Source organism: Anastrepha obliqua, chromosome 3, assembly GCF_027943255.1.
Source record: "Anastrepha obliqua isolate idAnaObli1 chromosome 3, idAnaObli1_1.0, whole genome shotgun sequence".
Taxonomy (NCBI): Eukaryota; Metazoa; Arthropoda; class Insecta; order Diptera; family Tephritidae; genus Anastrepha; species Anastrepha obliqua.
This window is the reverse complement of record NC_072894.1, coordinates 119,402,568-119,428,553: the sequence shown is the minus strand read 5'-3', so window position 1 is coordinate 119,428,553 and position 25,986 is coordinate 119,402,568. Positions and strand designations below refer to the sequence as shown.

At 40.0% G+C, this 25,986-nt stretch overlaps 1 protein-coding gene across 2 annotated transcripts in view; it reads right to left on the bottom strand.

Moving 5' to 3' along the window:
* Positions 1-23,851, bottom strand: part of LOC129240894 (paired box protein Pax-3-B-like) — a 59,871-nt gene extending 36,020 nt beyond the window's left edge. For both annotated transcript variants that reach the window (XM_054876961.1, XM_054876962.1), the window contains exon 1: positions 23,136-23,851. In XM_054876961.1, coding sequence (XP_054732936.1) covers positions 23,136-23,433 — 298 coding nt within the window. In that variant the 5' untranslated portion in view covers positions 23,434-23,851. The remainder of the gene's footprint in view (positions 1-23,135) is intronic.
* Positions 23,852-25,986: the final 2,135 nt, after the last annotated feature.

Genomic DNA, 25,986 nt, shown 5'->3' with positions numbered 1-25,986 from the left:
CGTTTGTTTTCACTAAATTTAATTTTATAAAATTCTGCCCACAGATTAAGAAAAACATTAGTAAACTTAGGAGTCGGAACTGCCAAAGGACAATAGCAGTAATGCACTGGAAAGCCCCCAACTGGCAGAACAGACTCTCACGGAGCTCAAGTAAAGCAATCCCTTTAAATTAAGTGGAACAATTGTTTGTGTACGTAAATGTATCTGGAATTTGGTATATTGCCTGAAGACAAAAGACTTGAACATCCTCAACAGTTTTCTATATGACTGTTTTCTATCTGATGATCAGCACTATATCAAACAGTAACTATTATCTCCTTACAAACGAATGTGTGTAACGCGTTGGATGTGTTGCTAACCCTAAGTGCGGTGTTTATTCCTCAGCAGAATAAGAATTATCAGGTAATTGCTGTATGGTTTGGATAGAACAATTTAGCTAAAGATGAAAGAAACTAAAGAGGTTTAGTGATCTCGGCCCACACTATACGTGTATAGAACCGCAAAACAAAAAGATTTTAACTCTCGGCACATCCAGAGGCACATTATCATACGTTTATTTAAAGGGCGATCTATTTAGAGGCATTGAAGTTTTAATTGCAATGCAATAATAAAAATTCAATTGATTGGGTAATCTTTATTATTTTTATGTAGAACCATTCATGACATTTATTTTTTAAAGATAATCCCTTTCAAATGTTGGCCGCAAATACGCCGTAATTTGGCCATCCGCAGACACAAACTTTGAATGACTCGATGGAGAACTTTGGTCGGTTTCTCATGAATAACATTAGTAATGTTGGCTTCCAATGCTTCAATCGAAGCTGGTTTATCCTCAAAGCATTTAGACTTTACCTATCGCCACAAATAAAAGTTCAAGGTGTGATATCACACGACCTTGGGGGCCAATCCACTAATCCGAGAGAGAGATAAATTGTTCACCGAAACGCCGACGCAGTAAATCCATTGTTTCACGGGCTGTCTTGGCCTCAGCGCGCGATAAACACTTTTCCCAGAGCGTCGATTTTCGTAATCTCATTGTACGTTTTGTAAACGTTGTTGAGGCGTAAGTCTTTTCACGATGAAATGTCAATGAATACTGAAAAAAATCTGTATTTACATTGGCAGTAGTCGCGCGTGAATTGTCAAAAAACCCCTATTGTAAAAAGTACCTTCAATTTGATCACTCGTTAAATTGCGCCTTGTGCGTACAAAGTGAATTTTAATTCAGACTTTATTTCGGAGTGAAAGAAGCGTTATCTCGTTAGCTCTCACATTAACGTATTTAATGCATTGATGCTTTGAAGAGAAGGGTGAAACCATTTTTAATTATGCGAAACGCAGCTCTCGCTGCGACTATCGACGTCTGTTCGGAGAGCAGAGAGTCCCGCCTTGTCTTGGGATTACGAAATTAATATTTATTAGTTTATTTTATTGTAATATATGAAGATGTATAGGGTGGGCCATGTAAAATTTCCTTTTTGAATCGGCTATAAAAAAAAAAAAAAATAATCAATATTTTTTCAAACTTTTTATTTTATTTTGAAGATTAAACATTGTCATTTATGAATGAAAAATAATATCGTTCAAATGACTGCCACGACTGGCTTTACAGTAGGCCATTCGATCAATCCAATTTTTAAGCACATTTTCGATTGTTTGGGCTCCAATTTCATGAATGGCAACTTCGATTTCGTGTTCTAAAGCATCAATCGTCTCTGGATGGTTCGCATAGCATTTGTTCTTAACGGTTCTCTACAAAGAATAGTCCAAAGGGGCTTAAATCATAGCTCCGAGGCGGCCAATTGATAGGGGAATTTCGGCTGATTATTCAGTTTTCAAAAACGGTAGCCAAAATTTCGATTCTAACTTTGGCAGTGTGACAAGTTGCACCGTCCTGTTGAAACCAAATGTCGTCCATGTCATCCTCTTCAATTTTTGGAAACAACTCGTTGAGCATCTCACGGTAACGCTCGCCATTTACGGTAACCGCGGCTCCTCGCTCATTTTCGAAACAAAATGGCCCGATGATGCCGCCAGACCAAAAACCGCACCAAACAGTGAATCGTTGTGGATGCATTTGCTTCTCTACAGTAACGTGTGGATTTTCTGACCCCCAAATAACTATTTTTATTCATGCAAATGCAACATTTGCTCAGAAAATTGAGTCTGAACGAACTTCACTTATTGTTAGGTGACACAAAATTAATCACTCTATTCAAAGATTTATAATTTTTGCAAATGGCGTCTCACGTCAATCATATTTGACACTTGTGAATTAGACAACTGAACAGATAAGCAATGGAGCTCGTTATGACCAAAATAAAAGATTTCCATCACTCTAAATCATGGCTTCTTTATTTAGTAAAAAAGTTATTCAAAAACAAAAATTGGATGATTTAATTTAAAATTAGAATGTATTTAGGCAACACCTTTTGCACTTTTTCTATTCAAGGACTCAAGATAAGGACAGAACTTTGAGTACGTAATGGCCCAAGAATGTATAGTTATATCACCGTACAATACCAAAGACAGAGAGAGATAGAGAGAGATTTATGTATTTTATTTTTTTATTTTTTTTCTTATTCTAATTGTGAAACAACAATACAATAGTTATTACAATATAAAAAGCAGCACTGACTGCCAAGACCTTACGCTAGTACATTGGGATGCCGCGTGGGTAACTTGACTCGTTCTATCCTAAAACCAGGGTGAACTTTTGGAAAATTTTAGAAGCCCTCTGATTTCCACTTTGGCGAGATTTTCCTACTCATTAAAAAATTGTCTACTTAAAATAGTGAATCTACATATGGATTGAGTAGGACTGTGGTAAAGAAGGTGCGTGATCGTCTATTCCTCTTGCTTATTTAGACAGCTTCTGCAGAAGACCTGCATATGCACGCCCTTCCTCTGGGCGTGTCTGCCTATTAGGTCTGGCCCCATCATTATAACAGAAATCAGTGTGCTAGGACTATGCTTATTTTGGCTTAGCGCAGATTCTGCTCGTTTAGATTTTTTCACAGTTGCCGGGCGATCCAATAGGCGGATTTATTTATTACGCCATCTTTCATTCGTGCTCGTACAATTTTCTTAAAAATAAGTACCTTACAAGTTTGTAAGGCTATGCCTTTGTCCATTGGCTGTGTACTAGGCCGGGTCGATTTAAAAATCGCTCATTGCTTTGTGAAAATCGTATTCTAGGGATCAAAATTAGAAACTTTGCCGAAAGAACCATACCTCTAAAACGCATTCTGATGTCCCCCAATTTGGGTCGAACGAAAAATCTCACTTTGACCCATTTAGAGTGCTCCAATGGAGTCCAAATGTATGACCGACCGCCACTAACTTTGGACGACCGATCCGCCCATGCCAGTAGCACACCCCCTGGAACTCCCCTGGTGGTTCCCCATACAATCATTTCAGAATATCACCATTTTTGGCCTTTACATGAGAAAAGAAACTAAAAAGTTCAACCCAAATTGGGGGACATCAGAATTCGTTTTAGAGGTATGGTTCCTTCGGCAAAGTTTCTTATTTTGATCCTTAGAATATGATTTTCACAGAGCAATGGGCAATTTTTTTGCCTCCCCACAAATCGACCCGGCCTACTGTGTACTCATCAGTCAACTTGGTGCAAAGTTTCATGAGTTCATTGACCCTATAGTTCCTCTCGATGTGCCAACGGCTAGGAACCCATGATATCTTTGGGTGAAATGAATTAGTCATATCGTTAAGAAATGTTGGCATTTCATGGCTACCTTAAAGGTAATCTACGGGTAGGTGAGGGCTTTTCTAGCCATCTGGATATCAGTGAAAATTTAGATATCAGCTTCAGGTATCGCATCATACTGTACCAGTGTCACGGCTTTTATTTCTGCTATTAGTTTAGTCAAAAGGTACTGCAGTAGTCGCTAGGCCGAAAACTGAAGAAGATTCCCAGATAGTCGGCATATACACCTCCGCGCACCTTGAGCCATCTCTATAAACATTTATGAACTCGCCCTTTCTTTCACAGTCCCGTCAATGTCAATTGCAGGCGAGAAAGAATTAGCAAAGTTGAAGTGGATATTGATTGATAAATGGGAGTCAAAAATCAAATATTTGTTCTCTTTAACAATACTTTATTATACTTTAACAATACTAAATATAAGACGACTGAGTGCTTTTGTGAAAATGACTTGAAAATATTTATTTATTTACTGCACCAACAGAGGCACAAGTACAAGCGATCATTGACGAGGACACTTCAAAATCAATGAGGGCCCTTGCGAGGGAGCTTAATGTTTCTGAAGGTTTCATCCGTCGAGTTGTGCATGAAGATCCCCGGTAATCCTACATTAAGCGCAGAAGACAGTTTATATAGGAGCGAAAACGAGAACAACGACTTATCCGATCAAAACGCATTCTAAACAAAATTAAACACCATGAAGCGGCTAAAATGTTATGGCTTTTTTCTGAAGAAACAAATTTTGACCAACACCAAGAGAATTTACCACAGGAATGACAGATTTCAACCTAAAAACATCATCAGTGTTTCATACCACAGAAAATATTTCCAAATAGAAGGAAAGAAACAAAGTGACTAATGTTGTTAATAAATAAAGCAAAGTGCTCCGCAAGTACTATCTTGAGGCACACCTGAAGATGTAATCATTGCTTCCTGGAATCATAGGATATAATAATATTGATAATCGACGTGTCCCAATATTTTCTACGGTGGGAATGCTGTGATTGAATTTAATTTATTGAAGGTTTAAAAGCAAAGGAAATTTATGAATGAATGTTGAAAGTGTATAAGGACTTTTCGCCAACTGATGGGTTGCTGAATATAAACGAAGTCTGATGGCGATTAACGTCAAGGGATCGCAGAAAATATACAGGATATCGCATCGGAAAATCAAAAGAGGTTTAGTAGAGGCTCTAGACATTTAACTGGGCAGCGTAAGCAATATTTTGACTGAAGTATTGTGTTTCAGAAAGCACAATGTTCAAAATGGGTGCAACATTCGCCAATAATGGAACAAAAAAACATTCGAATGTGACTTTCTCAGCAGTATTTAGAGCATTTTCGAAAGGACAAAGTGGATTTTTCGTCATCATTGCTATCATAACAGTGGATAAAACATGAGTCTATCACCATGTTCCAAAACAAGAGGCTAAAGAGTGGTGGGAACCTGGTTCTTCGGTTCCGAAAAGAGTTCGTGTCAATAAATGGACCCAGAAGATGTTAGCGTCAGGTTTTTGGGATGCGAAAGGAATTTTGTTTGCGGCAAGTAATCCGAACTGGTAAAACCATAAATTCTGAATATTAATGTAACCTTCTAGACCAGCTGAAGGAAAAAATTCGTGAAAAAGACACAGTTTGCAAAAGAAAAAAATTCTCATATCAGCGCACTTGAACTTCAGTGGTTACTTGCAACTGCGGTGGATAAAGTGTGAAAGCTTCGATGAAGCTAGCGAAGTGGTAGATTAGTCTGCTCGGAAAGCACGGAGTCCAATCATGGATAAATTAAAAAAAAAAATTTTTTAATTCATCAAGTACTTGAATATTGGCCTATATTGCCGGACAAAAATATAATTCATATGAATTCTGACGTATGTATGCAGGCACATTCATACGAACCCACATGCTTGCATAAGCATAGATTGGAGTACCAATATGCATAGTTCCGGTGAAAAATTCATCACAGTACAAATATGTACTTTGCACTGATTAAGCAGAGCGCTGAACGAAACCGGCAATTTTATTTATGGCAACAGGTCACATGATTTATTTTCTAAATAAAAACTCGCCACTCTAATTTTAATCAGTTGCTCACTGGTCAATTGGACAACGCAGCTGTCGCTGCTGCATGCTGCAAGCACATACGTACATACTGGGCACAGATGCACATACTTGCGGGCTCTTATACAACATGCAATCTTACCACGTCGACTCTAATGTGTGGCGATGCAATGCATATTTCACACTTGGCGCAATCGGCGCAGCAGATGCATACAAATGTATGTGGCATAAGCGGGCACACACACATACATACATATGCAATGTTAAGTAGGCGTCCGCGCGCCATTATTACGCGCTTGCATTGCTGTTTTCCTTATTTCTTTGTATATCGTTTTTTCGTGCTTGCCTAGCCAATTTGTTGCTGCAACGTGTTTGGTCAATTGTTGTTCACAAGTATTCCTTGATTTATGCCGCATACGAAAGCAGTCACAGCGCTTCTAACCGACCGTACGACTGATTGCCCGGTTCCGCGTGGCGTGGTCGCATCTTACTTGGAGCGCCTCATCCGAGCGCTTATGGCATGAATGCCAAGTTCATACGGTTGGCGGATGATTTATCCGCGTTTATGCGCAAGCGCGCACGCCTGCCTGTGAAAAAATGAGTAGTTTACCGCGCGCGCGCGCGCGTGCTCACTCGCTGGCGGAATGCTCATTTCAGTAAATCGGTAAATCGGCTTAAACGGCAACAACTCAGCAATTGCAATTGGAAGAGAAAAAAAGCGCAAAAGTAGTCGGAGTAGCAGCAGCAGCAACACCAGCATTGGCAGTTACGCGCGATCTGCTACGGTTGCTGTAATCGTCTCGCCAACTGACAAGCATACACGCATCCACCAGCCACCGCATTCGTATTGCATAGTACGTCGCACTGCTCACAAGTGATGATCGCCCCGGAATTCAATTGATAGTTTGATTTATTGCTACCGGTAATTTTTTGGCTCGTCAGTCGCGCACACCGTTCCACCGGCAGCGTGCAATCTACTTAAGCATTCACACACACACACGCTACACAAACAGCAACAAACATACATACATCAGAATATAGATTTGTAGACGCATGTGCTTGCGTGGATCATCACCGTATCGCTGCTGCTCTGTAGTAGTTACAAATGCAACAGTGGCAACGAGCGTGTGCAACGTCAACAACGTCACGATCGTTTAGCGGTGATCTCGTTTATGCGTTCCGAGTTTTTGCGCTTCTGGTGTTTATGCCACATTGCTGCTACTTCGATTTTAGTTTACTCTGCCCCATCTTCAACTTGCTTGCAGCGCGCCAATACGGCACTGGTTAGAATCAGTGGTCATATTTGTGCACTGGCACTGCATCCATAAAGAGGCACGCTGGGGTAGATGCTATAATACTAACTGCTTGTTTTTGCTACTGATGTGGCTGTCATCACCGTCGCCGTCGTCACTGATGCTGCTTGTCAACGTGCTTATATTTGTTTTTGTGTGAGTATGAGTAGGTTGGTCACAAGAAGAGGGAAGTTTTTAAAAAAGAAGGCATACTGTTCTCTTTTTGAGATGGAAATATGATTTTGTGAAGCAAATCTCTCTTTGAGTTTCGTTTCAAGCACTAAATTTTTAGTGGTGCCGTCCTGATTTTTCTACCACGAAAACTGCACACTTCTGGACATACTCGTAGGGTTCAAATGCCTTCGCACTTACAGCGAGTGGTGTGACCAATTGAACAATAACGGCTCCTCTTGTGGGGAAACTCCCTTCGCGAAACTACTTTCTGCATTAATTTGGAAGGGCCCAGAATGGTGTCTATGAAGTGGACCACTTCGATTCACCCACTTCTGGGTCCTCCATACCTGTAGCCAGCTTCATGCTTAGACTCGTCTTTTTATGTCGGTATATGTGCCGCATTTGTATGGCCCAATTGATTCAATTGGTTCCTGCATCCGGGATCCTCTTCTTTTGACATATTGTGGTTTTATGTCATTGATAGCCTCCATTGCTTTGCTTTTTGGGGCAAAAGGAACATCGGGAGAAAGCCATATCAAATTTGTTAGTATCAACTTGTTCCCGTCTGATATCGTCGTCAGCCTTACCTCAGGCGTTCGTGAGTGTCGTTTGTCAGTCAAACAGGTACTGCCTCCTTACTTAAGAGTTTCCTTACTCTTTAGCCGCCCACTATGCGTATCTGAAGTACTGCATTATTTTTGCTGCATGCATCTTAATAGAATTCCAGTTATTGTTTGATGCACACATGGCTGGTATCAGATGGTTCACCTGCAACACGAAATGGCACCTCCAGCGTTTGACGCTCGTCTCGAAAACGGCCACATTGGAAAATAACATGCTCTGCATCTGCGATCGTGTTGGAGCAGTGCGGGTGGAAGGAGTTGTCTGCCAGCTTAAAACGGTGGAGAAAGCGTCTGTGTCCGCTGATTAGTTAGATAAAAATCTATCTCGCAGTGTTTCCTGGTCAGTCATGGTGCGATTTTAGGTTTGAGCCTATGGGCACAACGGCCGTTGACTGATAGATTCTACCTACATATGTTGCCATTCTTCTACGTATTGAAGACGTTCTGTAGCTTTTTCCCCCTTTGATGGGTTTGCTCCCTGCCTGTCATAGAGATGACTCATTTCTCGTGCATGCATATCCATATGGAGTTTTCCGGTGATAATGCAAACTTTTTGAGGATTGAATGAATTTGGCTGAAGCTTCTGGGTGAGCACCTAAGGGTTTATTTATTTGAATTTATAGCTCATAGGGTTTGTTTGCTTACTTCAGTATATTAATCAGCTTTTGACAAAGGCGATTCCTCTTGGGATGAATTTCGCATTAATTGGGAAGCGCTTGATGCTGCGGTGAGGTGCGATGGACGTCTCAGCGTACACTTTAAATTTACCATTTCATAAGCTTTTTGTAAGATGCAACGATCCGCTTAACAAATGAAATGGTAAACAGAAACGCATCTTAATACATGTTTACAGGCGAAATTTGCTGAAACAACATCCAATCTCTAGTTGACAGGAAACATACAATAGCATGCAGAATGTAGAAGGTGGCGCCGTCTGAAAATCGCTCATTTATCTTCACCGATTTTCAAACCGAGGTCCAGAGGGAGAGACGTGTTAGGTGAGTGGATTTAAGAGGACATGTGGATAGATAGTTTATATCGTGCGGGGTATCTTCCCATGCCGGACATATATTGAGTATGTCGGAGCCGATTCTGGATAAGTAGGAGTTTAACCTGCTACAATATCCAGACCGTAACTGAGCTAAAGTAACGCGGCGCAGGGAACGTGGTGAAAGTCAGTCCGATTAAGTTGTTTCAGTCGTGTCTGATCCTGGATGTCGTCGGTGTAGTCGAAGAGATGCCTTCAGATCCACCTGGAAGGTGGCTCAGGCTCTAGCGGTAACACCCAAGCAGAAATTGTTTGCTGAGCATTTTGCTGTGCTCCTTGACTGGGAGCATGGAAGCCTCGTTACTATGGTGTTTCACGAGAGACATCATAAGGCTTTCCGTGGTTGTATTTTGAACACTGCAGATCACTAGTGCCAGGGTACCAGACCGGCTAGATACGTAATATTTGTCACTGATAATTGCATATTCTCCGGCAGAATTATCAGTGCTGCCAATCACACAAAAAGTTTCCCCCCTATTATTTTTCAAATAAGAAATTAAGAAACTAGATTAGCTTAAAATCAGTAAAAATCTCCTAAAAACGCAACTAGCAAAAATATTATATAATATAATGTATGGTTAATATCTTATTGACATTTATGTTCCTATTTTTAATGTCCTCTATTTTTAAACTGAAAATTTTTTGCATTTAGGGGCCGCCCTAGCCGAATGGGTTTGTGCGTGACTAACATTCGGAATTCACAGAGAGAACGTAGGTTGGAATCTCCGTGAAACGCCAAAATGAACAAAAAGTTGTTTCTAATAGCAGTCGCCCTCGACAGGCAATGATAAACCTCCGAGTGAAAATTCTGTTATGAAAAGCTCCTCATAAAAAATATCTGCCGTTCGGAGTCGGCTTGAAACTGTAGGTCCCTCCATTTGTGGAACAACATCAAGAAGTACGCCACAATAGGAGGCGTCAATTATTTATATATAAATACATATATACATACGAGGTCTGCTAGAAAAGAATCGATTTTGTTTTTTATTTCTAACACTTGACAAATTTGAATTACGCGCGCTTGCATAAGCAGGCCTGTAACCTTCCAGCACATGTGTGAATTTTTTCCCGCCTGTCGCTAGCGTCAGTTGCTGTCAAGCAGTGTGAACGAAAAGATTTTTCTAATAAAACTGTAGATCCCTCCATTTGTGGAGCAACATCAAGACGCACGCCCCAAATAAGAGGAGGAGCTCGGCCAAACACCTAACACGAGTGGACGCATTTGACTGGTAATCAAATTTTTAATAAGTTCAAGTAGAGGTATCTTTGGGAGGCCAAACCGGTAGACCTCCTTCAATTTATTATTGACTAGCTGTACCCAGCGCGCGTTGCTACGCCAACAACTAAAATAAATTTAAGAAAAATAAGTTTAAAGAAAAATAAGTACACAAATATTCAATTCATTCTAAACCAATTTGGTCAATGAAAAGGTACCTTACGTGTCAAAAAATCATTTTTCACTTTTTTGTTGATTCGAATAGTGTGTGAAAGGCTCTTTAAAATGGTGAAAACCAGAAAGTCATAATTTGCTTAAAAGTTTGTTAAAAGAAAAAAAAAGAAAAGTACAAATACGAAAAAGACTGATTTTTTTGTCATGATACAAATTAGAATAACGAAGACAATCATTTGTGCAAATTAAAAACTGAACCATTCCTGGACAGTCTGAGTTGTAATGAATACGATACTGAAGTCTGTTTTCAAAAAATTTTTGTCACCGGGTCTTATAAGTTTTTTTTGGCATGGATGTCGGTACAAAAGCTAAATTATTATTTAAAACGATCTCTGCGATTTGCATTAACTTTTTTTTATTTATTTATATTATATTATATATAAAAAAAATGTTTTTCACTGCTTCTGTGATTTTATTGATACTGTAATCTATGCTGAAGAAAATAAGCCAAATCGGATTGAAAAATATCAATATTTAAAAAAGTTACAAGGGTTTTTAGAAGTTTAACTGCTGTTTTCTCGAAAACTTGTTTTCGCACGTAAGGTACCTTTTTGTAGACCAGGTCACATTTATTGATTTTGTTTATTTGGAAAAAATTGTGACATTACAAAGTTTAGTTTCCATTCTATGTTTATTGAAGTGCACAATATTTCTTGTTTTCCCATTTGGTGCGTATACGAATAAATCAGAAGGTTTTCCGACACGTGAGCAAGCCACATAGAGCTGTCCACGTGAGAAGCATGTATTCTCCAAATTTTATCCACACACTTGTAACAATTGTCCTTGTGCTTTGTTAATAGTCATTGCGAAAGCGAGTCGCACCGGTAACTGTAAACGTTTGAATTCGAATGGCATATCTGTCGGGATCATTGAGATATGTGGCAACAGTACGTCTTCACCTTTGAATTTCCCAATCAAAATTGTTGCCTTGATAACATTGTTCATCATTTCCTTGACTGAGAGTCTGGTTTCGTTGCAAAGTCGTGGTAGATTTATGTTTCGAAGAAGAATGATGGGTACGTCAATTTTCAATGTAAGAACGTGTGGCGGCATGCCTGGCAAATCAAGCGAATTCAAGAACTCAGTTGGATAGTTCACAACCTCGTCTTGATTCTCCACAGTATCGATGGATATGCTGTCGTTTTACTGGGTATTCCATGCTGAATGGTGAAGTTGATGGTATAGAAATTGATATTTTTGGCTGCTAATATAGCACGCATACTGAGTCACTGATGGTTTTTGTAGTTTTGTGCAATGTTTGGGAACACTTTTTGCACCAATTCGTGGATGCTTTCTGTGATCTTACAGAAGTTTGCTGGCAGGGTGATACATTGTGTATATTCATCAATTTCCATTCTCTCATTTCGAATATCCAATAATTGTTTTGCAAAACTTCCAGCGAAGCATCCCGTTGTAGTTGTACACGCATGTCAGTTCTCAAAGTCAATTTCTGTAAATGACGCCATAGAATTGATGATTTAAGAATGCATTAATGAAGGGTGTTGAACGCGGTATAATGGGTAGTGTTTCTCGAAAATCACCAGACATTAAAATGAGTGCACCACCGAAGATCCGTCTGTTTCCTCTCAAATCTCGCAGTGTACGATCAAGCGGTTCCAATGCTTTCTTGTGAGAAATTGCACAATTCGTCCCGTATGATAATTTGACACGTTTGGACATACTTTTGACATTCCAGAGTTTTTTATGATGTTGCATGTTGGTGCCGCAGTGTTTTTCAGTTTCGATGCTGAATGCGTTGTTCGGCCACCATCTAAAAGAGTTGCCGCAATTCCAGTTGATGCAATAGCTAGTGCAATATTATTTTGTGATCGTATGGTTGCCAAAATTAGTGAAAGAAGAAAAGTCTTGCCTGTACCACCGGGCGCATCTATGAAAAACAGTCCACCTCTTTGTTCTGTGATTGCACGCATAATTCTGTCAAACGCAACTGCGGAAGATTTGTTCTGACGAATATCCCGAGTTCGTCAGAATCATAGTGTGCTTCTCGTTGCAAATCACGATCGAAAAGGTTGTTTGCAGGTCGGTTTGAAGCAGGCATTCGCAGTTGCACCAGTGCCTTGTTAGCGATTGTCAAACATATGTCTTCAATCAAAAGTTACATCTATGAACATGTCATATTCGTTTCCTCTGTGTAAAAATACATGCTCATACTGATTTTCATGACAATCGGTTGAACGGGGCAGTAGCTGTTACTCTGCAGCGCCACCTGGTGGCGAGTGGCATCAATGAGCATATTCTACAAACCTTCTCCGTGGAAAAATACATATATATACCAATTTTTATAATAATCGGTCTAGTAGTTTTTGAGTTCATCGATGACATACAGACAAACATTCATTTGTATATATAAAGATATATTAAAATTTTAAAAAACTATGATATTTATATATTTTTTGACGTAAAATCCTCCAAATAGGTATGCCGTTAACAGCTGTTTCTCTCCTAAGCTCTACTTTGCTTATTGTTTTTTAAGGAGTATTAGTTGATACTGTTGTGGCAGATGAAACCTGAATGTGGGATATTATGAATATTTCAACAGCCGAATAAGAACTCAACAAATCTGCACTCAAAATGCACATAATAACTCGCTGCTTTAAGGTTTTGGGAAACAAAAACGTGGAATGTTGCCAAATTAAAAAGCGCATCGATATGGAAACTTAAAGATGACACAGTGTGTGTTTGTGCCATTCGCACATCAGTGGCAATTTGTTTTGCACAAGTACGTGCTGTCAAATAAAATTAATTCCACATCGGCGTTCAGTCGTCCCACCACCGCCACCGCTAACCATTGAGCACAGCAACACCAACACCACTGCCACAATTCCTCACACCACATACCACACACCACACTACCCTCCTACCAGCGCCACTACACTCAACCAGCCCGCACTACTGCCGCGACCCACTTTGCTCCAATGCTCTTGACGATATTGCAGCTCAAGCTCAAGTCGCCGACTTGCCAACTCACCAGCCAGTTAGCCAGTCGACTAGTCTATCAGTCTGTAGGTTGGTTGGTTGCCTGCAAGCTTAGCCGTCCAGCACTTGGTTGTTTCGCTCACATGTCAGCAGCGAGGGCAGACGTACGGCTCGGGGGCTGAGGTAAGCAGGTAAAATGTCACAGCATGATGGCAGATTCAGTTTACTGACTTTGAAAGGTGTTGGAAGTTGCACAATAAATAAATAAATTATAAAACTAAAGCATAAAGGGCGAATGCAGCGTAAAGGGTGAAAGAGTATACAACATATTAGTGTTCATAGACGTACTTGTGTATGTGTGTTCGTGTGCAAGTGTGCATTTAATGCGAACAAGTACGCGCAAACATTGCTTGTAGTTGGTACACACACGGGTTTAAAGTTACAATTTGCCATATTCTAAGAAAGTGAAAAGACGATCGGACCGCTCAGACCGCTTTGGCTGGTGTTTTGAATTCTAGAACTGCTGTTGGCGATTCGTCGATGTGTCAATGTGGTCAACTGCGTCGACTTGTTTTGCTTTTTGTGAGCAGTTAGTTTTAGGCCAGTTTGCAGCAAGAATGTTGCATAACAAAAATGATAGAAACACTTTTTGTGTTAAGTTTAAGAAAATTGACACGCGGTTATCGAATTTAGGAGATTCGAATTTAGCAGATGGTAAGATATCTGGTATTGCACTGACGAATGGGCATGCTCCTTTTTGAAACACTTAGTGTACAATCTATCTCCAAATCTATCACAAGCCAACATTATTTACATCAATTCTGCGCCGGGCTCAGTTTGACGTTCTGACTCGTAATCACTTTTTCACATATTCCAATCACTTGAGTTAAGGCCTCGGTGGGTCCGTAGGTGTTATAGATAGATGGAGGACAAAGAAAGTGACACTGTGAGTTTGTATGACCGCATTACGTATACGATCTTGGTCACCTAAGAGGCGTTCAGACTCTCTTATTTTTCTTCTTGATTGGCGCGATAACCGCTTACGCGATTTTAGCCGGGTTTAAAAAAGCGCGGCAGTCGTTTCTTTTTCGTGCTAACCGGCGCCAGTTGGACACACCAAGTGAAGTCAAGTCCTTCTCCACCTGATATTTCCAACGCAGAGGACGTCTTCCTCTGTTACCACCAGCTGGTGCCGCTTCGAATACTTTCAGAGCCGGAGCGTTTGCATCCATTCGGACGACTTGATCCAGCCAACGAAGTCGCTGGATCCTTTTTCGCTGCGGTGTGTCTATGTCCTCGTAAAGCTCATACCGCTCAGTCTTCCATCGCCTGCGACATTCGCCATCGCCAACGTGCAAAGATGCAAAAATCTTGCGCAGAATATTTCTCTCAAACACTCCAAGCATCGCTTCATCGGATGTTGTCATGCCCCATACATTAGGACGGGCATGATGAGAACCTTATAGAGCGTAGTTTTGTTTGTTGAGAGAGGACTTAACTCCTCAATTGTCTACTTAGTCCAAAGAAGCACTTGTTGGCAAGAGAGATTTGCATAGCACATGGAACTTAACGAGACAGATGAAAACGTGTCCGATTATATTAGGTTAAGTAACCAGTGAGTTACCTATGTAGTATCAGCTCCACCTAAGATCACGTAACGACTTAATTCGCTTACACCGAAGGAGTAATGAAATAGTCATTCTGCGACTCTTACTCTGACCTTTGAGTTCGCCCACTCAATTATTGTATAGTAAATATGGAAGATGATTATCTAATGCTAAAAATTGCTTTCTGCTTCCATGAAGTTGTTTGGTGATGGGCCTCTTTTTTAATCATCGCTGAGCTCATTACTTCCGATTGGGCAATGGAAACGTGTCACATTACCGCTTAAACTCGGATATGGCCTTAACGTCCGTTTGGCACCCTTCAGGGCTAGTTCAAGTCGATATTGCTGGTATACCAGTCAGGAATACAGTGGCCAATTGAGATGGAAAGTTTAGTACTGCTACCGCTCCGTCATCCATCACGACTGTGTTTAAATTCGTTATTTCATTCATCTGTATTTGGTTTGAGTACAGCGCTGTCCAGTCGAATTATAGGACATCAATGGTAACTGCGCGGCCGCCGTAGCCGAATGGGTTGGTGGAGTGATTACCATTCGGAATTCACAGAGAGGTCGTTAGTTCGAATCTCGGTGAAAGTAAAATTAATAAAAAAAAAAAAAAAACATTTTTCTAATAGCGGTCGCCCCTCGGCAGGCAATGGCAAACCTCCGAGTGTATTTCCGCCATGAAAAAGCTCCTCATAAAAATATCTGCCGTTCGGAGTCGGCTTGAAACTGTAGGTCCCTCCATTTGTGGAACAACATCAAGACGCACACCACAAATAGGAGGAGGAGCTCGGCCAAACACCTAACAGAAGTGTACGTGCCAATTATTTATTTTATTTTAATGGTAACTGCGCTTAGGTTGAACTGTTTGTGGAAATTTATTTTAGTTTTTTCAGCTCATGTTCCGTTTTTGATGGCTTTCTTCCGCTACCGTCCAGCAGTTTTCAAGCTATATCTTATGCCTTTTTCATGAAGTTATATGAATAGAACTTAACAGATCCGCCTAACTTGACAGAGCTAAATGACATAATGCAAGATTATCTTTTTTATTTGCTTTGACGATCTTCTGAGTATCATTTTCACATAAAAGGTTACAAAGAATTAAATAATTTCAATGTTTACGGAGTATATGGTTTTTTAGAAACATAAAATTTTCTTGCTTATTTCGCATTTATGTACATACATACTATGGGGACTTATTCTAGGCAAATTGATTAACTTACTGTTCCAAAATTAACTAGTCTTACAAGATTGAAACAATGCGATTTACTTTAGGATATTTTCGCAATGTCTAATTCTGCGGATAGGGACAGATCTTGAACCATTACCGGTCCAAAATTGCTGAAGAGCATTGAGCATAGGTTTCTCAGAACAGGCGACCCTGGACGCAGGGTGAGTAAGTAAGTGTCCTTCTTAGGACGCCGTCTTGGCCCTCTATCTCGAAGCAATGAGGAAGCAGTCCCGGGGTGGAGGGAAAAATCCAAGAGAAGAGGAGGGATATTTTTAGTGGAATCACCACACACGTACTAGCGACGGTTACTATATGGTGCGAAGGCATTTTTAACCCAACCTCACCGCCAAAAAAAAAAACATAACAAAAACGGTCCAAAATTAACTAGTCTTCAAAACGTGAAACAATAAGATTCGTTTTAAGGTGCATTCGCATTGTCTAATTCTAGGGATACTGACTTAATTTGGACTAGTACCGTTCCAAAATTAACTAGTTTTAAAAACTTGAAATAATACGATTTACTTTAGGATATATTCACATCGTCTAATTCTGGGCATAGTAACTAATTACGCACTAGTACCGGCCCAAAATTAACTAGTTTGAAAATCTTGACACAGTTAAATTTAATTTAAGGTATATTCGTATTATCTCTGTGGTTGAAGTTTACGTTTATATAAATATACAAATTGCAAACCCATAAATATGAATATTTTAGCCACTTTCAAAATTCAAATGCAATTAATTGGGTTTCAAATGTGACTATAAAGTAGCAAATTGCAAAACTGATACAAATTAAACAAATAAAATAGGTTCATAAAAAAGACGAAGTATTGGTTTTATGAAGAAGATTTTGATATGCATTCTAAAGCTTATTAAACCTCTACACAGTGGGAACGATAGTCTTATAAGTCGGCTATAATAGATTGGCTTAAACTGGGAAGCTAAATTTTGGTACAGAGTTGTCAGGCAACTGACTACAAATAGAAAACGCGAGTACAGAGATAAAATTGAATAAGAAAAAACAAAATTAAGTACATACAAACCCTAAGTATCTAAAATTTTATTTTATTGGTTGCGTTACATTTTCGTGCAATGAAGTTGTCCCATTATTTTTTTCGCTTATTTTAATTTTTAATTTATGTTCTAACTATCTCAGCATGATGAGTGCGATGTTATAGATCAAAAAAACATTTAAACATTAACTGTTCGGAAGTATTTTGAGTGTACTTTCTAACAGGTCGAAGTTATTTTCCATACTACAAGAAACGATGTACTCAATATATTTATAGAAGTATAGAAAATTAAGTATTTATACCTTAGTGAACGTATATTTAGAGTAATAGAATAACGAGATGATTTAAAATGTATACTCTTTTAGTGTAGGACACTCGTCCAAGCACTTTCTGGTATGTATGGCCTCACTTGAGAGTGAAAATGTCGCAAAACATTCTTGTTTCTCGTATTCTTCACGGAATCTTTCAATCGAACATTAACAGTATATTTTAGTTCCACTGCGAATGATGTGGAGCTTTTATCTAGTCGTTCCTTGAGGTAAACAAAAGGGCAAAAGATGACAGAGTATAGTAAAAACAGTGAACCAAATTTACTTGACTGTCGCTCCTTGGTGGGATAACGGCTCTCGTAAAAAACAACTGCCATTCAGATTAGGCAAACATTTTATGTACCTTCACACACCAAAAGTTGGAAGAGAAGCACGGCCAAACATTTAAAAACGAGCACGGGTGCCAAAGATATACATTCATACATCGCGTTGACTTATACGAGTACGCTTGCAAAGAGCTTTACATAGTTGTCCTCGACATGGTTTATCAATTTAAGGCTGTGTGACATACTTGACACCGTCAGATCATGCAAGTTGTTGAAAATGCGCCAACCTGGAAGGCATTCATTACGGTGGGAGAAAACGAGAGCAGAAGAAGTTAATTTTGGATATACTGATATTAAAGAAAATAACGAAAAGATGGATGAGCTAACTAGGCTAGGATTTTCCTTAAGCTCGACCGAAGTGGAACTAGTAGAAGTGGAAATACAGTTCTTGTGGCATATGACTCGACTTTGGAATTCTCTGCGCCAAAATTGATTATCTATAAGTAACATGAGCACATTTGGATGTGAACTTCAAAGATATATTAGCACTAAGATAGTTAATATTAATTTATAAGTAATTTTTCTCGTTTCTTTAAATGTTAGCTTTATTGCTTTCTTTGTAACTTAAAATATGTACCACATCATATCTGAAAAATTGTAAACTATGGTGACTAGCACTAAAAATCATAGGGCTTGGTATTGCTGTACTAGGATCGAATCACTAAATAAATAAATAAATATCCGTTAGCTTAAGGCCACATTCGCCATAGCAATAAGCTTATTGTATTTTATAGGAAGGTAATGGAGCACGCGGAAAGGCCCAAAAATATACAACGAACTTGCGGAGAAGTGTGGGAGCAGCAAACTCGCGTTCACTATCTTTGCAATTGTCCAGGCATATCAAGAGTAAGATTATCAACTTTCGGCAAATCATTCCTCAACAACATTGCAGAATTTCCACGATCGTAACTTAGGAATTCTCTTTTTTTTCTAGACATAACGAATTAGCTATAGGAAATAGTACTCAACAGAGCAGAGAATAGTGGTATTAAAACAGTGCAAAACGCTAAGTATTTCCCAGTTCAAAAAGCACACACACACTTTAACAGTAACAACAAAAAGTTAAAGAAGACTTCGCTTCCCGACGAGTTCCAATTAAACAGCTAAAAGAAAGATTGGACCAAAAAATTTTACCAATTTGTCTTCGGTTACACCACACATCAAAGTTAATATGATATACGAGGATGGTGCAATGGACTCTGAAACTTAAATGTTTTTGTTGTAACAGCATAATCTTTCCTCATAGATGTTTGGAGAGTGCCGCTTGAGTGCAAGTTCTTGGCCGGATATAAATCCGGGTCGTTCCGGTAACGTTGAACCGACTGTCGTGTAACGTGCCATCTCAGGCAGAAAATTTTTCTTAACGCATTCTACTTTTCTTGATTTTTTTTGTTTAGTCAAATAGTTTTGTGAAAGCCATTGAAAAAGCGCTTGTAAAAATTGGAGAAGGGAAACCAAACAGAGCTCGCTCTCGATTTACCATTTTCGGTAAAATAAAATATTATTATAGACGAAACAAAACACACACAAAACAGTCATATTTCGTTACGATCTCGTTTCCGTCTCGATCAGTCTCAATTAAATTTTCGTTTGAGCGAGATCGAATTGGGAAGGGCATGTCTTTGGGGTGTATACTATAGATGCAAGACTGCATCGTGAATAGAGTCACAACGTGATGACATTTCACGAGACCGAAAAGGCACAGTATTCGACACTTGGGTGTCGAGCACTGCTGAATTTCGTGTGGCCAAAGCTAAACAACAATTTTTTGGGGGAGAAAATCGAGCAGAAGCTTGAAAATTACAATGCACATTTTTCACGACCAATTGGAACCATCTATCAGTGGTTTATCTAATTTCGATACGGTCCCCAGAGCATGTAAATGGCCAAAAGTTTTTAGTTTGGAAAAGCTAATAATAAAAAAATATTATAATATATCTCTATTGGTATTTTTTGTCAGATAATTCGTGAATACATAAAAAAATTAATTTTACAAATTTGCTGCCTATTTAAAATATGGTAGTATAGAACTCGTATAGGACTCGTAAAAATCGGGTAAGTTTTCCGAAAAAATTTTACGATTTTCTTCGAGCATCCAGTTTTCTTTTTCCAGTCAAACTTCGATTCATGTGATTGTTTTGTTAAGATCTTCCTTCGTATTCATGATAGGTAGGTAGAATCGGCAGTCGGTCTTTAAACCAACTCATTTAGAACGTTGCCGATTCATTATGATACCTGCTGCTCCTCTTTAAATCATTGTGGTTTAAGTGCAAACCCATTGATCTGCCTGACACTTATATCCCTAAGGTCATCAGTATCATTCTATCATCACTATTAAAACTACGAGCCAATGTAGGTATCTAAACCTAGTGGCATGCCACGCAGGATCGTGACAGAGAAGATGCCTGACAGACTCTTCCCTGCTACATGCTACTTGTAGCATGCAGTTTGAAGGTTGAGAGGGATATATACTTGTAGAGCTAGATTTTGGTATGAGCACTGGAAGAGAAAAAAATTAGCCTCTTCAGAGGATTTGTTTCCAAGAATAGAGCGCGGTACTTATATTGCACAAGCTCCGCTTGGTATAGAGTGTTTCATATCTATACTTGACACATGAGATCTGTGAATAATTTAGGGCCAATGACCAGAAGCAATATCGGGAAGATGGTCATTATTTCCAGTGAGGCGAAATTGGAGCTCTTTTTCAGCATTCTTCATAATATTGGGTTGGGGAAAAAGAAATGTCGTATTTGTGATCGAAATTTTACGCTTTATTTAACGTACTTAGAATTATCCGATTCAAGTCAAATATGCCCGGTTTTGTTCGCAAACTTGTTGCCATTTAGAAGGCAACTTCATTATCTCCCCTTTATAAAACCACCCCTCTTTATTTGCAAAAAACTCAGACAACCAATTTTCGCAAGCCTCTTTTAAGGCCAACTTGGTATCACCAAGGCCGTTTTGCATGGACCGGAAGAGATGATAGTCACTTAGTGCCAGGTCCGGACTATATGGTGGGTGCGATAGGAGATCCCATCCGAGCTCCCGTAGCTTCTGGCGGGTCATCAAAGATGTGTGAGAACGAGCGTTGTCCTAGTGCAACACAACACCATTTCTATTGACCAATTCTTGCCGCTTCTGGTCAATCGCTTGCTTCAAACAGTCAAGTTGCTCACAGTAGAGGACCGAATTAAGGGTCTGGCCATAGTTGAGCAGCTCATAGTGGATAATTCCCTTCCAATCCCACCAAACACACAGGAAAACCTTTCTGTTGGTCAATCCGGGCTTGGCGATGGTTTGGGCCGGCTCGCCGCTTCTCGACCACGATCTTTTTCGCTTGGAGTTGTCGTACGTGATCCACTTTTCATCGCCAGTCACCATTCGCTTCAAAAATGGGTCAAGTTCGTTCCGTTTTAGCAGAGAATCGCAAGCGTTGATTCGGTGCAAGAGATTTTTTTGCGTCAACACGTGTGTCACCCAAACATCCAGCTTTTTTGAAATCCAGTTTTCTGCAAATAGTTCCAAACGGTTTTGTGGTCTACACCTAGTTCCTGACTAATCGAGCGAATGCTCACATGCCGGTCTCTTTGGATAATTTCAACGATTTTATCAGTCTCTACGATGATTGGCCTACCAGTACGGGGTGCATCTTCGACATCTACTACACCAGAACGAAGCCGGTCGAACCAACTCTGTGCTGTGCGAATCGTTACAGTATCAGGTCCATAAACTTCACAAATTTTTGCCGCCGCCTTCCTTGCATTTTTACCTCTAAGGTAGTAAAAACGTAAAATATGACGAATTTCTTGCTTGGTGGACTCCATCTTTGACGCGCTATATCTTAATACTGAAGCGTACGATAACAACACTGTCAAAGAGACACTTGTAGTACAGATTGTCGTCTTCAAATTGCCCTTTAGTGTGACCCGATGCAATAAGTACAACGCATGATATGTTTAAATGTCGCGCTCAATTGACAAAATACGACATTAATTTTTCCCCAACCCAATATTTCGGAGCATTTCAGGGGTTATAACGGCGATTTCCTTGTGTCCTTCAGGGAGTCGAGTGCATGATGCTTATTCGTAATCTTCTTTAAATAGCCGGCCTGTCAAATCAGGCTAGGGAGAAAGCTAGTCAAAATCGTCGTGTTGGGAGATGAGCCGCCGAGGGAACATACAAATTTAGTAAATAATTGACACTCACAACCATTTTGGGTGTTTGGCCGAGCTGCTCCTCCTATTAGTGATATGCGTCTTGATGTTGTTCCACAAATAGAAAGACCTACAGTTTTAAGATTTGATTGATTTAAGATTTAATTGATGCGACTGGCCTCGCAGAACAGCATTCAATTCATTCATTCCCTTGAGAGAGGTCGAATGAAAGGGTACTTGATGAAACTAACACCAATTTGGAAAGTCTCAGGGACTTTGTTTCGATGGCGTTGGCTGCCGAGCTCGAATACGGCCCCAGAAATTTTATAGCACATTAAAATTTAGTGAACATTTTGGTCAAGCAATGCACATTTGCCATTTTTCGCTAAGTGTTGCTTAAATTTGGGAGTTATTAAAAATTGAAGCTAATACTTGGCTCAGTTGGTTCCATTTAGTTAAAATTAAGTTTGTTTACAATTGCTACCGGTTGTGAGGAGGAGACTGTTGAGAACTTTCTCTGTAAATGGCCATGTTTGGCGGCTAGACGATGAAGGTCTCTGGGTGCTTCTTTCTTCTACAGGCTGGGGCAGTGCGCCAACCTTAATCCCATCAATATTCTCCAATACATTAACAGCTCTGACTGGCAGTAGATGTCTGCCTGTTCTTGGTCTCATGATGACATCAAAAAGGCGCTTTAGTGCTACTTGGAGATTGCCAGACTAGTACTAAGGTGATTGAATGAAATATGTCGGCTATGGTGGCTAATGCTCCAAATAGTGTTCCTGAAAGTCTGGATAGAGAGCCTTCATTTGGAAAAATAGTTACAACTTCGCTTCGCTTGTAATTTGGAAAATGGTTGTGATCGAATTCAAGTTCAACGCCCCACTAGGCAAACACGTGGCGAATCACTTACCAATGATCTGCAGAAAATAAATTTGTTTTGCTTAGCCTTATCTGGAAGGCAGCACAAAAATATTGTCTAAAGAGTATAATGTAAATTCTTAAATAAGGTAATTCTGAAAAATACAAGTGCTCTTGCCGCGTAGTCAGGCCCATTAAAGTTTCCTGGACTTTTTAATTAGAAAAACCAACAAAATTTAATCACCTTGTCCAATTTTTTTGTCCTGCACTGTTTTTGATTCGATCAACTTATTTGGACTTACATACCTGTTGGCGAAAGCGGCATTGTGGACGCTGTATGCGGCGGCGCCACCGACGGCGCTTGACCGATACCGTGCACCGACAAACCGGGTATAGGAACATGTGACTGCATTGGAAGCGGAAGCGTTGTAGCGCCGCCGGTGTTTGGTGGCATCACAGATAGTGTTGGCTGTTGTTGCTGATGTGAATGCGAATGCGAATGTTGTAGTTGTGGAAGATGTGGAGGTGGAGATTCCATGCCCACTCTAACACTATTCAACAAACTACTTTCATGCACAATATTAACTACATTTGAGGAGCACATTTGAAGAAGTTCTGAATTGGCGTCAACCGACACACTCGCACTTTCGCAGCCGCACTTTCAAGACGCGCGATGAAGTTCAACTACACATTTTCTAAACGTTATTTTAAAAGCGTTTATTGATTCATAATTTAAAAGGTAACAGTGTCGATTCTACGAAAACACCGTCGGTGACTGAAGCTGAGCGAAAAAAATATCCCTCGCAATTTCACAATTCAAACAACATTTGTAAATCGCCGTTGTCTTGCACAGTTTCCGGTTCCTGCATGGTTTTCGTATTTTCGTCGGTAGAAATATCAGCTTTTAATAGCCCTTTGCGCGCCGTCGGTTGTATGCTCGTTTTTCGCTTATTTTTCTCGGTCACTCGTTTCCACTTTGCTTCGGTAGCTATCCGAGTTGTTACGTCGAGGTGTTAACTCGTGGCGCGTCCGTAACGAATACTAATCATGAAGGGGCAGGTTCCGCCGCCGCCGCTACCGCAACGACCACTCAACCAACTATCTCAACTCACTCATCATCCACATTGAGTCGAATGGGTTGAGTCGCAGCGAGCGCATGTTCGGCCGGTGCGGTGCTTGAGTGGGACCTAATTAGTGGCACAAGTCGCAAGAAAGTCAGCGGCAGTGGCAGTGGCAGTGGCGATGGTGGTTGCGGCGCCGGGTGGTAGCCTCTTGTAAGTGTTTAAAATGTAAATTAGGAAAATCATATGGTGGTGTGTTTGTATGTGCGTATTTGCTGGGTTTAGTGTATTTGTTGTGTTTGGTTTTAAAACTAACGAACAAGGTGACTTGTTGTAATCCGTTGAGCGAATGTATGTGAATGCATATTTACATGGGTACTTGCGCCTGTTTGCGTACGCGCACCCTACACTTCAATTGTGCGGATTGTCAGTTACTGAGACGGGAGAAAGTCGAGAGAAGCAAGCGATTATATTGGTAAACAAATTCGAACTTTTTCATGACCTATTAGTGTTTTAAAGGGAAAAGTTAAAGTTTTGAAAACTTCGGTAATCGCTGATTAATACAGAGGTGGCCATATAAACATCCTTTTACATAAAAACGCAGATGACACTGATGTATTGTATATACATACATACATATGTATTAGGGCGGGTCGATTTAAAAATCGCTCATTGCTCTGTGAAAATCGTATTCTACGGATCAAAATAAGAAACTTTGCCGAAGGAACCATAATTCTGATGTCCCCCAATTTGGGTCGAACGGAAAATCCCACTTTGGCCCATTTAGAGTTTTCCAATCGAGTCCAAATATATGACCGACCCCCACTAACCCCCACCCATGCCAGTGGCACACCCCCTGGAACTCCACTGGGGGGGTTCCCCATACAATCATTTCAAAATATCACCATTTTTGGCCTTTACATGAGAAAAGAAACTAAAAAGTTCGACCCAAATTGGGGGACATCAGAATTCGTTTTAGAGGTATGGTTCCTTCGGCAAAGTTTCTTATTTTGATCCCTAGAATATGATTTTCACAGAGCAATGGGCGATTTTTTTGCCTCCCCGCAAAAGACACTAAAAGTTCGACCCAAATTGGGGGGCATCAGAATTCGTTTTAGAGGTATGGTTCCTTCGGCAAAGTTTCTTATTTTGATAACTAGAATATGATTTTCACAGAGCAATGGGCGATTTTTTGCCTCCCCACAAATCGACCCGGTCTAATATGTATATAACCATTGTATATTTTTTAGGGAAAAATAAATACGTTATTTTCTCGGTGGATGGCTGTAGTGATCGATAACTCGAAAAGTGCCGATCAAACAATTTAAGATTTATGCTCGTTGTCAAGGTAACATTTTACACTGAAAAAAATCCTTTGACATTTTTTCTTTGCTCCATTCAGTTTTGAGTTACAGGGTGTTAACAATGTAAGTCAACAATGAGAAAATTCGGTACATTTTAAAAATTTTCTTTGATAAAGGCGAAATTGCAACCCAGCAAAGCTGGATTCAAAAAGAAGCTTGATGTTTGGGTGCCACACCAATTAACACCAAAAACCAAATTTGATCGAATTTCCATCTGCGAAGCCGGAATGAAATCGACTCATTTCTTAAATGAATGGTGACTGGGGGTGAGAAATGGGTCCCATACAGTACGACACGAAACCAATCGTGGTCAATGCGTTATGAAACAGCTCAAACGGCGGCCGAACCAGGTCTAACGGCCAGGAATCTTCTACTGTGTACTTGATGAGTTGCTTCCGTATGGCCAAACATTAAATTCAGATCTCCAATGTCAACAACTGGGCCGGTTGAAGCTAGCGATTGACCAGAAACGGCCAGAATTGGCCAACGGACGAGGTGTTGTGTTCCATCAGAGCAACGCAAGACCACACACGTCAGTGACTCGTTAAAAATTCCGGGAGCTTGGTTGGACAGTTTTATTGTTTTTATTGTCCACTAAATAGTCCGGACGTGGGACTAAGCAATTACCACCTTTTTCTATCATTCCAAAAGTTCCTGAGTGAGGAGAAATTGGTTTCAAGAGAAGGTTGTAAAAATCGATTACTAGAGTTTCTCGCCAATAAGGTCCAAGAC